The sequence below is a fragment of the Poecilia mexicana genome, unplaced genomic scaffold (genome assembly GCF_051168715.1).
Source record: "Poecilia mexicana isolate PSO_F unplaced genomic scaffold, ASM5116871v1 scaffold_2, whole genome shotgun sequence".
NCBI lineage: Eukaryota > Metazoa > Chordata > Actinopteri > Cyprinodontiformes > Poeciliidae > Poecilia > Poecilia mexicana.
Window position 1 is genome coordinate 40,293,124 of NW_028263371.1, and position 15,712 is coordinate 40,308,835.

Consider the following 15,712-nt stretch of genomic DNA (forward strand, 5'->3'; position numbering starts at 1 on the left):
TTACTGTTTGTGAACGTCTTCGTGTCGGATGATCTTATATGTGATCCAGTAGAAGACGTTGAAGATCAGAAAAGCCAGCGGGAAGGCCGCCCTGGAGATTGTGTCTATCCGCTTGGCTCTGTCCACAAACTTTTTCCTCATAGCGTCTATGTCCTTTGGAGTTGAAGGCTGGGGGTTCGTGGCGGGAACCGCATTCTTAACAGCCGAGCCATCCTTTGTTGGCATGCACTGGCTCATGTTGTACCCAGTTAAATTAAAGCGGCCTTCATCCTCCTGAAAAACAAGGGAATATGTGGATGATGGCTGTATGTACGGCTCAAGTGTCGCGCTTTGCGTTTCAGTGGCCAGAGGCACGCATTTCTGTAATACAGTGATTATACATGAATGTTAATCACAAGATATTACAAACTCTTCTAAATTAATTAGAATTCACAGGATAACCAGATGCACCTTAATGAAAAAGCAATGGTATGACTGCTGCAGGGGTTGAATCTTAATTTCAACCAAACAATATTAGCGCAAAGCATCTCCCATTTCACATTTACCTGCAACTTTCTACAGTTGTACTAAAGTGCAGAATGGACGCTGAAGGGCATGTCAGTAGCTTTCTAGTAATTGCATATGCTCAGTGTTTACTTTACAACCCTCTTTCATAGAGAAATTAAAAGTTTTATGATGTCATTTTGATTAATATTTGAACGTCTGTGTGAACTAGACACCCAATAAATACACTGATTTTAATTAATCACTTACTTATCGAGTTTTGAATGTGGCATAGGGGTGTATAAGGGTATAGAGTTCACAGTAATGCTTCATTACAGCAAAGTAAACTTTGACATAACTCTTATTTATGCTTAATAATGTCTAGCTATCTTGGGCTGAATGTCATAACCTCTCTGGTATAGGAGTGCCACTACGTGTTTAAATAATTCTTAGCTAAACTAAAGTCAGTTTAAGTTTATTTTGCAGTAAGTTCTTTAAAATGTCTGAGGCTTAGAAGTTTCCAACTTTCTAACTCTAAAAGTTTGATGTTGCTTTTGCTTATATTTATTTCCTGTTATTAGCGCCCCCTATTGCTCAACCTTTACCTAACCTTGCAAATCGCTTTTTATTTACTTCACAAAGAAAAACATTCAATTTCAAGCACAATTTACTCAAGATGTATTAACGCAAATAATTTCTGATACATTTTTTGTCACAGAATTCTAAAAATATTCTCAGGTGAAAAACTATATCTGGAAAAATTAAAATGTTAATTCCAATAATATGAAATATTTCACAGAAAAAGCCAAATAAAGAAGGATGCCAGATCTAAAGTTGGTTGTGCTAACTGAACTAAAGCTAAAACTGCTATCTTAAGTTACAAACTTCAGATTAGAGTGATAGGCTTGAAGATAAACTGCTAATTAGACTAACAAATGTGTAGCCTTATTCAAGGATTATGTTTTTAAAATAAACAAGGTGCTTTTGTGATTTATTCAAAAGGTCTGATCTGCACATAAGTCACATTTTTGGGCCATTCATTTCCATGTAGAGCCAGGGTGCTAACCTGATTGTTGGTATATTGTCTGGTAAATTTGTACCTTTTTGTGCTACATAGACCTCTTCTTTTTGTAGCTAAATGGGATTGGCCTGCTCTTTCAGGTGCACATACAAATCCTGCGGTCGTGTTGCACCTGCTTTCAAAATACTTTTTCTTACTTTTTGAAGGTGATTTCGGTATGTAGATGGAAAAGAAAACTGAGCCACAAAGTCACACTGGTGTGCTCTCTAAAAGTGTCCTATGCAAACAGCAGCCTTGTGAAATCTTTGAAACCTTACCTTGTGATTCCTTCTTTGTCTTCGCCTCAGGCGGAGGAACTCTTTCTGTTGCCTGGAGACAAAATTAACCCCAGCATATTCTAGCAATGCAGCAAATACAAAGAGCAGACACACAGCCATCCAGATATCAATGGCTTTCACGTACGAGACCTGAGAGACAAAACAGAATTTCTTTGTTAGTCCCAACAAGGTGACAGCATCGACTCTCAAATCAAATGCAGTATGAATTTTTGATTTCACTTTGAAATGTGATCCAGCTATGAAACTTAAATCAGAGTTTCCTATATTTATTCACTTCATGCGCTGCAAAGTTTATTACACATTTTGTTGGCTAAATGTGTCATTCAAATAAAAATAAGTAAGTGCAGATATCAAAAGTGTTTGCTTGGAAGTGTTGCCTGGTTGCTGTTAATGTCACTATTAGACTGGCACATAACAATAGAAAAATAATCAGTTATACCTCTAATGCTGGTTTTGATCTGTAATTTTTGGAAAGTCGAGCATGAAGTTTGCAGTTTTTCCTTCCCATCCCTGAGACCTCGCCTGTTCATCACACCGAACGGCTTGTTCAGAAAGCAACTCAGAAATCCGAGGACCCTTAAAGGCACACTGAGTTATTGTTTCCACGAGTCAAAGCTCTCAAAAGCTCCTCTTGAAATATTTATCAGCACGTCTGTGTTTTCTGTGTCTTTCATGACGCCAACTGTAGCCTTTGATAATGATGAGATTGATTGATCGCTGAGATCCAACTCAGTGTGCCAGAGGACTCTTCACAGTGAGTGTGTTGCCTGTTTTCCATAATTGAAAATAGGCATTTGCAGTGTTGCTCTGCTGTTTGTAATGCATACATGGTCTCTGTGACAATCATGCAAAACCAATTGTGATGTTGACTTCAGGGTACATTGAATGAGGAGTACAATCATTGTAGTCTTGTTTCTGATTAACGGTAGCCGTGTCATTTGAATACAATATACATTTATTTGTTATTTTATTGTGCCATTGTGGTTGTGTTTGTGTTTGAGTTGAGTGAGAGCTTCTCTTCTGAAACATTGCTGCCATAGTTTTAAGTGCCATCAACATTCACTTAAAATAAAGACAAAATGTGATGAGTGCAACTCATCTATTCATGACAGACTTAAGTTCACATGCAGCAACTCCATGCTTTTTTGTTTGTTGAAGCCTTTTGTGAGGTTTGTCTTGAAAGATACTATATAAAAAATGTTTACTTACTCACATATTTTTTGTAAAATCAGAATACTCATAAAACATAAGTGTTGCTTGATTGATAAAATTCAGTGACATAAACACCCTGGAAAGGTTTCCATATGCTTATCACGACCATGACTGTCACATTACTTTGACTTTTCAGTGATCTAACCATCAATAATCTTCAATTATTTTTTAAGCACATGCACTGAGGGTACAAATTAGACTTTCACTTCTTCAATTCTCCTTCTCTCTTCTTTTAGACAAACCATTATTTCATGATGTGTTCAAATCTTTCCACGAGACTATGTGTTCTGCTTCTTCTATTGACAAGTCAGACAAGGAGAGGAGATAATCAGACAAGCAATCAAGAGGCCAACTCTGGAAGAGCTGCAAAGATCCTCACAGGGACCAGTGTGGGGGTTAGAAATTAGTTCATATACAACTATCGCTTGTGAAGTGCACAACATTGGCTTTTGCAGAGAAGTGGTAAAAATAAAGCAAGAAGTCAACCTCTGCCACAAGCCACATAGGGAGAACAGCAAGCAAGTAGAACGTGCGCTAGTCGAAAGACATCCAAACGCAACCTTTCGGCCTTAAATGTGTCGAAACGTAAACACTGTCCATTAACTTGAACACATTATCCCCACCATGAAACATAGTGATGGCAGTAGCATGCTACGGGGATGCTTTTCTTGAGATGAATGGATCTAAATACAAGGTAAGGAGTTTTAGGAGTATGAAAGGAAGACGATGTACTACAGCCAGATGTTCTGCTGGAAACATTTATGTACCTCTGAATGACATTTTGCACTAAAATAAAAGATCTGCCATCCTGCATATTACTTGTGATGGTCAGAGAGAAAAATATAATTGTACCTTTGGAAGAGAAGCTCGAGAGCCAGAGCTTTGAGTGGTCATCGTAAGCACAGTGGTGATGCCCAATGCCACTCTTGCAGGAGCAGCATCCATATTTATCCAAAAAGACACCCATGAGAGGATGACAATGAGAAGTGAAGGAATGTACATCTGGATCAGGTAGTAGCCCATCTGTCGTTCCAGGTGAAATTTAACTTCGATGCAGGTGAATTTACCTGCAGCGTGGGAACAAATGTAATTCGATTAGACAAATGCAATTCAGAGAGGCTAGGTTAATTAGACAGTGTGCTTAGTTGTTTTCTGACCAGTGTTGTAATGCTTAGTGCAGTAGCCCAGCTCTTTCTCCTCCTTCATAATGAACTGAGGCAGGGTGAGTCCCTCTGACACCTGCACTGCGCCGTTCTCCAGCCACTCAAAAATTAGGTCATTCATGGTGTAGCCAACTGAAGGTAATGAATGATGGGAGGAGTTTAGATAAAGAGCAGATTATCCATCAGAAGAGTCCAGAAAAAAAAAAAAACATAAGAGAAACATCAAATGCTCACAACTTTCCAGCTGCATCGTACAAGTTTGAACGTCCATGGGAAAGTTTTTCAGATCCATCGGACAGGACAGAATGAGAGTCAGCCTGTGATATAAGAGAAGGACGTATTATAAAACAAGGCGGGTCCGGCCGAATATGTTTATGAAACCTTGAACTGGGGCCTCAACACATGATTTGACAATAGATCGAAGAATCACGTTACTGTCCGTACACTTTTTTTTTTTTTTTTTTTTTGCAATCTCTGTATTGGGTCTGGCGAGAACCTCCGTTGTATCTCGTAGGATTCCCTTCGACGGGTTCCCATCACACTTTCATTACTGCAACTTATTGTTTCAGTGATGCATTGTGGTCGGCAGTCTGCCCGCTCTGTCATTTCTCCCCGCCCCACCTGACTGAAGAGTGTGGTTAACCACCTTTCATTTCTCTCATTCACCTACTCTACCGCTGCACCTGTGCACCACTCAGCCCTGAGCTGCTCGCCAAATGGACTCAGAATTGATCTATGTTCCATTGCATCTCTGCTGAAAGAAATTGAATGGTGCATGTGACAGAGGTTGTATTGAAATAAGAGGTAACCTGTTTTCAAGTCTTGTACCTGGACTATGTTTACAGTTAAAGCCGAGAAGACCCTACACATGTCACACACACACAGTGTAGTCTCTAAGCTATGCTGTGCATAGAGGCGAAAATAAAGGGAAAAAAAAACTTCTTTCTTTTCTTTTAGATTTCCATCCAAAGCCCCTGAGATGAGCTTGCCTTTTTCAATCTGAGCTCTTTTCAATGAAATAATAATATGAATAAAAACAGCCTTAGAAATCCACTGATGTTCAACATATTAGAGTATTTCAAAGAAGTGAACATAACAGATAAGATCAATTTAAAATGACATGCTTTACATCTAGAGTCTTTGAAGTCTGAGGAAATTCAAGAAAAGCAGTAACTGAATGTCTTCTGGTGGAATGCACGCTGTGGAGGTTTGGGTTTATAAGGGATTGGATCGTTCATTATTTCACTCAGAACTCTGAAACTCCAGCTAAAACTTAAATTAGTTGTAACTGCTAACAGTTCATCAGCTCTTGGGAGAGGTTAAAATATGCAGAAATATGTAATAATGTCTGAATAAAACAGCTATATACTTTAACTCAGTAGATTCTGTTCTAAGGTAGAGAAGGCTGCATGTGGCTTGCAGGTTTTCATATTCTTTAAACTTTTCCACATTTTGTTACATTCAAACTACAAACTTCAACACTATCTGTTGGTATTTTATGATTATGATTGCCCACATTAAGTGTATTATAAATGTGCAATGGAAGGATCATGCATAATGACTTCTATGTTTTTCATAAATACAAATCAAAAATATATTTTTTTGTATTTACATTTAGACTCCCTCTCTACATCCAGCTTTCCGATCAGTTCAACTTGCAAGTTTATATCGTTACCAGCATTCAGAAACATCTTCCTTTGCAAAATAACTCCAGCCTTTCAAAGTTCATAGAGAGAGTCTGTGAACATCAGTGTTTATGTCTTGCCGCACATTATTTGGATGTTGACTGAGCTATTCTCCAGCCTCAAGTCTTGATGAGTTGGTTGATTTATCACATAAAATCCAAATAAAACTCATTGAAGTGTAAACACAGCAAAATATGAAAAGTCAAAGTGTGTGTGTACATGTGTAAAGCGATGCAGAGTACCTTTTTACAGCTCTGATATTTAAAATTGCTCAACTTCACCTGATGCTGTAAAGCACATTTCCATCCTTGAAGATGCGCAGCAGCTTGTTGTCCGTGGTGACGTCGTGGAAGTTGGCCCCCTTCTCGTTGGCAAAGAAAAGATCTGGCTTCCATATGGAGTCCAGCATGGAAGGGTCCAGGTCGAGCGAGGAGTCTGGGTATTTACTATACGCCAGCCGTGGGTCATTCCACTTCTGCCGCAGGAAGATGTTCACTCTGTAATCCTGCAGAGACCACAAGCAGCTTTGCATATTTGCTGCGGAGCAATTTGGTGCTGAGAGAAATGCATGCTGGCGATGGAAATACCAGTCGCACATTATCTTGTTTTAATGTGCCTCTTTTTCATTTAGAAAATGATAATAATGATAATAACCTAATAATAGTTACAGTAATTCTATTTTCAGATGCATGAAAATATGTTTCTATCGCTGATAAATAAGGCAATTTATCAAGAAAGCAGGAAATTACACCAAAGGTTATGCATCACTTAAGCTATGTAATATGTAGATTAACACACTCTGTCCACATTTACATCACGAACTGGGGAGCTTAATTTAAAATGTACAAATACTCAAAGCACACATCAATATATTGTTTGAAAGTTTACATACTATGATAGAAAATGATCTATTTGGATCATTTTCCAGGAATCATTTCTGTGAAACATGATGTTTGGGTTCACAAGTTTAGATTTACAAGTCATTTTCTCTAATCTACCCAGGTTAAATATTTTAAAATATATTTATGTACATTCACTGAATCATTTATTTAGTTAGCGACCACGATCGGAAGCCGCAGATATTTCCTCACTAGTACAGTAAAAAATACTGGTTACTCCAATGAAAATAACAAATGGAAAATCTACGGAAGGGGTAGCTTAATTATGAAGGAAAATTGGAAATTTAGAAATTCTTTATGTTTGTAATTTGGATATGTCATTTGGATGTACCAAGCTGAATCAAGTCGAAAAAATTACCCAAATATGAAACAAATTTGTTTGAGGTGTTGTGGAATAGCTCATGAATCAAAAAGGCTCAAATGTTTTATGCCATCGTGGACAAAACAGATGCGTTCCGGAAAAAAAAACAAAAATTTTGGGGTCAAATGAGGGGCTGACTGAAACCAGTGAAACTAGTTCATCATTCAAAGTGAATGGAATAGGAAAGAAGGAAAATTATCTCCAGATTCCTCAACTAGACTTTAAATGAACGGCCAGTTGGTTGAACTTTGGACATCAGGAGATGTTCTAACAAGACAATGGTCCCAAACAAACAGATGTTTGTAAAAAGGACTAGCAATATATTTGAGGAGTGACCAGAACTTCAATCTTTTTAACAATTTGCAGACGATGCTTAAAACCTTATTCTGTGCCACAATATCAACCGAAATAAATTAGGTTCACCATTTCTACTAGAAAGACCGGTCCGCCTGACTGCAGTTTAATCTTCAAGAATATTGAAAGATACAGATAAAATTATACAACTTGTTGATGACAACAATACTCATGTTGTTGAGGGGCAATAATTTACCAGATATTAACAGCAGTGTGTTTTTATGTTTCAGTCTACCATATATGGCTTAGACAAAGCCCTCAATAAATTCAACTTGTGAACCCATGGATAATGATCCCAGTCAGAATAAAGAACAGATTAAACATTGCACTGAAAGCTCAATATTATCATAAGATTCATGCAAAGTTGGCAGATATGTCATCATTTATCATTCATCATCAAGCAACAAAATAAATCATAAAATAATTTCCACATTAACAAGCACACATTTTAATTTAGTGAAGCTTCGAAACTTACACTATTTTCCTCTCATCAAACACAGTTTTGCAACGTCGCAACACAACACTGGACGATTAACGGAAAGGTCGGTGAGTGAGCATAACTCTAAAAACATGTTTTGCATCAGAACATCCATCATCGAGGTGCCCATAGAGTCTTAATCACCCAAACATGTCGTCTCTTGATCAGATAGTGTTACAATTTGACCTAAGCTGACCTTTTCCCATTGGTTTCTTGTCAGAATTAGCATTTATAGAAGGTAAATAAATGATGGATTAGTACAGCTGGATGAGTGGAGCTCTGATACTACAGTATGAACTGTCAGAAAGCTCAGTTGCTCAGAGTAATTGATATGTCATGATGATGAAAAGCCCTTATGTTGTTTGACATTTCATCTTGGCGGTTCCAAGTATTTGCCATGCCTGTCTGAGGCTGTGTAATTCCCTGGCAGTTGCGCATCTTCCCGCTCCCTGCACAAATTAACATTTTCCATTTATTATCTAAGTGGTTATTATCTCTCATTATGTGTCCTTTGATCTTGATTAGTTTGCATGTTCTCATAGATGCTATGTTTTTTGTTCCTCCCCATTTGACAAATGGATGCTTCAGTACGAAGTTTAAAATTCCCTCTACCTCCTGCTGCTACTTATTGATTACGTTCAAACTAAATTACTTGTTTGAGTTTGTTGGAGTTCAGACATGAGCAAACATGTTTACAAAGGGCCACATGGGGACAGAAATCAATACTTAACCCGCCAATTGAGTCAGTGATGATCATAAAAGATGCATGAATTAAAGTAGGAAACAAAAGAGCACTGGGCAAAAACATAATGATTAAATCTGGATTCCAGAGAAGAGGTCAGGGCTTTGCACAACACGCCACTCACCATAGTAGTTTCTGCTATTGAACCAAAGCTGTTGATAAATATGTTGCAGGTAACATTAACTGGTGGACCTGCAGGTTGAGGAATAAATAACACATTCACAAATCGGACAGGGAAGACGTCAATATAAAATCCAGAAGAACTCACCATCGTCGTCTCTGTGACAGAGCCGAAGCTGTTGATAAAAATATTGCATGTAACGTTTACAGGAGGACCTGTGAAATGGAATGACAATGACATGACAGGGGGAAACAAAACCTTTAACCACATGTTTAAGCAGGGCCTTTGAGGTGAGAGTGAATTTCGGGCTGCTGCTTTGCCGTGTATTCAAACATGCATCAATACAACAAGCAGGCTTCTGTATGTCATCCGGGCGGTGGCAAGAGTTGTATGTGAAACTGCTGCATCTGCTTTTTGGGCTCAATGCTTGACAAGAGCAATTAAAATGAAACTTAACGTTATGATTGGTTATTAGCATTGGCTTAATGATGTTTGAAATGATGTCTAATGGAGGTAATCCTTCAGGGGTAATTTGTCGGTAACACATTGAATAGAGGATTCATGCACACAGAGTCAAAGACATGCAAACACACAGAGTGGTGCGTCAGCTGAGGAATGAATTATCTGAGCAGCAAAATTTCCATGGACACGAAAAAGAAGCTGTTCTTATATAATACAGAGGCTTGCAGAAGTATTCACACCCTTATCACATTTTGTCACACTATAACCACAAACATCAGTGTATTCTGTTGAGATTTTACGTAATGGGTCGATACATAGATGTGACGTGAAAGGAAATTGATACATGGTTGTCCAATTAATGTTTCTATGAAAGCACAATAGAAACATTGTGCTGTCTACCACTCTTTGAAGTGGTAGACAGGTTTGTATCACGCATGCATGTATGCCACAGAGTTCAGTGTTGGTCTCACCTCACAAGCAAAACCCTCTTCCAAACATTTGCTTTGTCCACTTTATTGACTTGTAAAAAAAAAAAAACCTTAAAGGGACTTCTAAGGACTTTCTTTAAACAACGCCTTTCTTCTCGCCTGTCCTCCGTCAGGCCCAGATTTGCTGAGGGCATGATTAGCAGCTGCCTTGTTGACAGAATTTCCCACCTGAGCTGTGGATCTCTGCAGCTCCTCCACAATTACAGTGGATCACGTGGCTGCTTCTCTGAATAATGCTTCACTTGATGGGCCTGTCCAACAAGTTGAGATGAAAATGCAAACAGGTGGACTCTGTTTGCTAATGAGGTGTTTGCTTCTGAAGGCAATTGAATGTAGAGGATGTTATACTATCAGAGAAAAGGGGGCTTAATAAGAATACACACCAGATTTTTAATTATTCTTTTTTAGATTTCTGTTTCAAATTTTGAACTATGAACTAGTTTTCTTTCCTACATGCTGTCACGTTACATCCAGATAAATTGTATTTAGTTTGTGGTTATAGCATAAAAAAAAAGAAATTGAAAGAGGAGTGAATACTTGAGGTACTCATTGGTGCTGCAAATATAAGTTGGGGTTATGATCAGGAAAAAAAACATCATCAAATATATCAAAAGAAAGTACAAAGAGGTAATTTTCAATAGATACACATATGGGTGACAGAAAGCAATAAGGTGTGTATTGCAGATAACTTGGTGTAAGGGTTTAGAAAGACAAACCAGCATAAAATGGGAAAATGTATAGGTAAATATTAGTAACTGTTACTTCTGACTGCCACTTTGATTTTGATTTTTTTAATGACAGTAGGACTCTAAAGTTTCAAGTGTTTAGGGGGTAGGAGTTTATAAGTTCTCACTTCTTCCTACCCCATTTTGAGCATGATATGTTAACTGAAACAAAAAAATCTGTATTTTCTCTTCTTTCTTATGCACTTCTTGTTACTGTGCACTATTTTATTTTTATATTTGTATCATGTTCGAATAAAATTTCATTTCATTTCAAAAAAATCACTATAAAATGTTCATTTGTAATAAATTAACAAAGCAAATGTATTTGATAGTGAAAGGTCATGCTTCAATTCTAAACCATCAAATAAACATTTTCCCTACAACAGAATAAGGAAATCTATCCTATATGCTCCAATAGGGAAGGTAGGTTTTCTCTGCAGCTCCCTGAACTAAAATATCTTTGCAAGACTTGCATTACGAGTCACAGCAAATCTTTCTCCCCAAGCTGATAAGTGAAGTTGTAAGCTCTTCCTACTGCCTTTCCCCTGTGTTTTCCACATCAATATTTCATGGCTCTCTGTATTAATATTTGCCTCTGTTTGTTGTCAAGTTTCCACATTTTCACAGCAGAAAGAGGTAACTGGCAGCAGCTCCTCATAACAAACTCGGCGTTGGAAATCTAGGTCAGCCTCTTTAGAAACACGGTTCGACACTCTTCAAAGTACGTCTGGCAGGTTCATGAGCAAAAACTAACTGTTTACAGCACAGCGGCTTAATGTGGATGCGCTTGTTTTCTGACTGCAACATGTGAAGCTCTATGTGTTTAATACAGAGAGAGGACCCCGCTCTCACCTCTAGCATTAAAACAACCAGGGTAAATCAGCAAAAATCGATGTTTTATGTATCAGTACTATCTAAAAATATAACAATTCTTCTTATCATCTCATATGTGTCACAGAAATCTTGACATGTGCCAGATTCCCCTAAGAGACAAAGAATATATGGCATACAGGAATTAAATATTCATACCTTCTTTCACATTTTTTTGTTGTTGTTTTTGTTTCAGTTAAAAACTTTGACTCTTTTTATTCAGAGTTTATGTCATACACAAACACAGTGCAGTGGATAATAGTCAGGAAGAAAAACAAGCAAGTTTACATCTGAAAAGTGTGATATCGTTTAGTGAGTGCTTAGCTAACCTGAGTTATTACTTGACAAGACCAACTTTCGCTGCATTTACAACTGTATATGTTCGGTTGTACCACCAACAGATCTGAACATGTTTCCACCATATTCAGAGCATAATAGCTAAGGCTCAGTTCGTGTTATCAACAAATTTTAAGAGATTCTCTATTGGAAGTAAATCTGGACTTTGAGCAGCCATATTAAAATGCTTTTATTTAAACCAGTCCATTGTAACTCTTAAAGCTCGCAGCTGTGAACTTCTTCACAGTTTTATCCCTGAGCAGGCGGATATATTCCTTGTTCTTCGTGATGCTGGTTGCTCACAAATGTTCTCTGCGTAACCTCTGAGGTCTTCACCAAACAGCTGCATCCATGCTGAGATTAAATTGCATGCAGGTGGACTCTACTTACTATAGATAGTCGGTGGAACTGAATTGTATTAATTAGCATTGGATTAAAAGGATTTTTTTTTTAAAGAGGACTACACTATGTGGATTGTTTAATTTTAGTTCCACCTCAATAATGTGCTACTATATGTTTGTCTGTGATGTAAAAATTCCAAGAAAAATGTATTCTATATTGTTGTGACCCTGTGAAGGGCTGGTGACCGTGTCTACACCACCTCTTGCCCTATGACTGCTGGAGATAAACACCAGTCCCCTGTGACCTTGCAAGAAAACCGAGGTACAGACAATGGATCGTTGTGCTTTTCCCCTTCCTGTATTTTCAAGCTGCTTTACCTACTGGAGTCCATGGACTGTAACAAACAACATCCCAGGTGACCCCAGAAGCTAAGAGTGGGCCTTAGCCCCCCATAAGCGAAACCTTTGCTCACTCAAAACCATTCCAATGACAGAAGCTGTGTGTGTGTCCTCAGCATCAAAGCAACAACAGCAGCAGAGCCTGCAGTCTAGCCACTGGGGCACCATCAATCGCTTAGCCGGCATCCCTGTCTGAAGTGAGAACGTGTCTTATTTCTGTGTTGCTGGGATATTTCCAGCTCCCGATTCTGATCTCACATTTAATAAAGGTGGGTATTGAATTTTAGACAGCTTTCAGATAAGAAAACCATCATTGAGTGGCACAGTGTGGACTGTGATTAAATCTAAGCAGGGTCCTCGCTGTTACTGTTAATTGAAGTGATTGATTGTTGCCTCCGAGTTGCTTGAAGCCCAGTTCCTTGGCAACAGATAGAATCCAGTACGCAACTGGTTAAAAAGATTAGTGTTTACACTTACAGTGGCATTTCTGTGGCTATTTATAGTTCTCAAAATGTGGGAAGTGAAATGTGTGTGTGTGTGTGTGTGGTGAGACTCATTTGGTTGCGGACAAACCTTTGAAATTGGGTCTAATTCGTGCATCGTACCCGGACGTGCGACCCATTAAGGAGTCCAGAAAGTCTGATGGAGACATGTTGGAGGAGGACCTGGGTTCGTACTCCTTGGCGACCACAGCTCTGGAAAGCACACATGGTGAAGGGGAGGGGAGAAAAGAAAAAAAAAAAAAAAAGCACTTGATCAGAAAGAAGTCGCAGCTCAGAAAGCAGGTGTTAAACCTTATCGGTGTAGCCCAGGAGCTGCCTGGGAGTCAGAGGCGCTCACAGAAAACGTGTGAGTTGCAGACACACCCGCACACAGACGTATATTAAGCTATCAGATGTGATTTCCCTTCCAAAACAGGACTAATCTGTTCATAACACGAGAATCCCACAGAGATGCATAAACGTGCAGGTGGAAGCAGCAATAATTTTGCAGCGATGGCTCAGCAATTAATACGATTGGGTGTTTAAATAACATTGGGTATTCATTTTCAACCAAGCAAAAAAACAAAACAAAACAAACAAACAAAAAAAAAACCCAATTCTAAAGATTTTAAAATTTAAAATCAAATTAAACAAATAACATTATTTTGTGCTTTATCATTTTTAGTTCGTCAAATAGTTGAGCTAAATTAGGTAAAAAAAATAAATTAGCCTAAATATTTCAAATTCCGCCTTTTTTAACTTCAAAATAAAAATAATAATAAAACTCAGTCGCAGTACAAACAAACAAACAAACAAACAAACAAACAAAAAATCTAATTTCTTACCTGAAGTTGCTCATCTCCAGGAAGTATGTGAAGATAGCTGCTAAAACCTTAAAGAAGGATTGTTTCATTCCCGGTGGTTTCCCCATGTGCTTCACTTTTCTATTCTATTTCTTCCATATGGTTCACATCAGTCAAACACATAATCCAGACGGGAACAGCGGCGTTCTCCTCCTGACCAAGTCGTTGGCGTTCGGGCTGTCTCGGGTCACGCAGAAACGCGGGAGACATTCCTCAAAGCGGCCAAAGATCATAGTTCAGTTTCACAGAAAAACTCCAGCACACAAAATCAAACTGCTCGAAGCAAAGGCTAGGAGAAACATCAGTCCTTGGGGTCGGGGGGGAGGAGGAAATAAAAATAATAAAAATAAAAGAACCGTCGAAATTATGTTAACTCCAAGACGCGTCGACTTGCAGCTCCTCTTCAGGCGGTGGATTGAGATCTAAAAAAGCTTCGACCTGCTTCCAGGCTTGCTGGCATCTATGAATTGAAACCGTTTTCAGGTGAGAGGGGCTGTCAAGGAATGAGAGAGGAACGCCTCGTTTTTTCCCCCCCTTCTTCTTTTTCTTCTTTCAGTTCAGCACTTGGACAGCTCCCGGATTCTTTACGCGCAGGCGCAAGGCATTTAAAAGTGACGAACGTGAGTTGAGTTCGAATAAATCTAATAACGGAGCGAGGTAATCACCGGGAATATATGGGAAATTGCCTCCAGCGTGTGTTTCATGGTGATTGACGGTTGCACTTTTAAATGCTGAATTTCTTTCCCCTCCTCCTCGTGTCATTGCTTTGAAAGGGAAACACCTAGTGCGCGCATCCGCGTATCAGAACTGAACGTCTTTCTGTGGGGAATATTTCATATCAGGTCAAAGTAAAGATAAGAATTTTTGCCGATTCTGGGTGGGGATTCTGTCGATTTCACTTATGTTTGTATTTCAAAGGTGCATAGATTGAATGGTGAGTTATTGCTCCCAGGGGGGTTTCACTGTAACAGAGGATTGACTGGCCGCGCTCTGACTGCGTCCTTGACTGTGTTTTCTACAAACCGTGCATTTGTTTTCCCTTCACTCCTATATTGGAGTGTTCAGAGATTGCGAAAGGTTTCACAGAATTTCACTTGGGAGCCCACTCCCATCTTCACTCCGCACACTGACACTGATCGAGGTTTATGTCATTAAACTTGAAAATGATTGAAAACTAACATTAAATTCAACGAGTAGAACTCAGATTATATAGATTCGTTGCACACATGTATTTCCTTTAAGTTAGATTGTTGCAGTTTACAGCAAATGAAAACAAACAATTCTTATGATCAGAATATTGGACATTACATAAAACCGTCATAGAAACAATTCCATACACAGAAATGCTAACACTGAAAAGTATGTCCTTGTATCTTACTGTACGCAATGTACACTCACAATCAATTATAGTTAATTCGTGATTTATTATAAGGGGCAACAACTTTTCTACATTGGGCCAAGTTGTTTTGGGTAGCATCAGTAGATGCATATAATTTGATCAGATTGTCTTTTCTTTCTGTGATATTACAATTTACTTGACGGTCAAAAACATTTAAGGGTCTCAAAACAATAACAGGAGAGATCTTCAGTGCAAATTCACACAGAAATCTCACCCAAGCCCTCACAGACAGAGTTAAGACCAAAATTATTCATACCTCTGGCAGATTTGAGGATAAAGTGATCTTGTAATAGTACCAACATGTTACATGTTTGAGTTATCATAATTGACTTTTTAAACTTAAAATCTTCAAGTCCTTATGTAAGATATATGATTTTGACATAAAGTCAATTCATTCATTCATTCATTCATTCATTCATTCATTCATTCATTCATATTTAGCTCCTTTCCTTTGTCTGATACATTTTTAAATTAGTTAATGAATTTATAG

General features: G+C 38.4%; 1 protein-coding gene across 2 annotated transcripts; it reads right to left on the bottom strand.

Moving 5' to 3' along the window:
- Positions 1-14,987, bottom strand: glra2 (glycine receptor, alpha 2). 2 transcript variants are annotated; one of them, XM_014990491.2, is made up of 9 exons: positions 13,806-14,987; positions 13,052-13,173; positions 8,861-8,928; positions 6,184-6,407; positions 4,452-4,534; positions 4,212-4,349; positions 3,907-4,121; positions 1,822-1,971; positions 1-273 (listed from the first exon to the last, which is right to left on the bottom strand). In XM_014990491.2, the coding sequence occupies exons 1-9, from the start codon at positions 13,889-13,891 to the stop codon at positions 1-3; spliced, it is 1,359 nt and encodes a 452-aa protein (XP_014845977.1). In that variant the 5' UTR covers positions 13,892-14,987. The 2 variants fall into 2 exon arrangements, with proteins under 2 accessions (XP_014845977.1, XP_014845976.1); XM_014990490.2 differs by having other exon boundaries at positions 8,861-9,072.
- Positions 14,988-15,712: the final 725 nt, after the last annotated feature.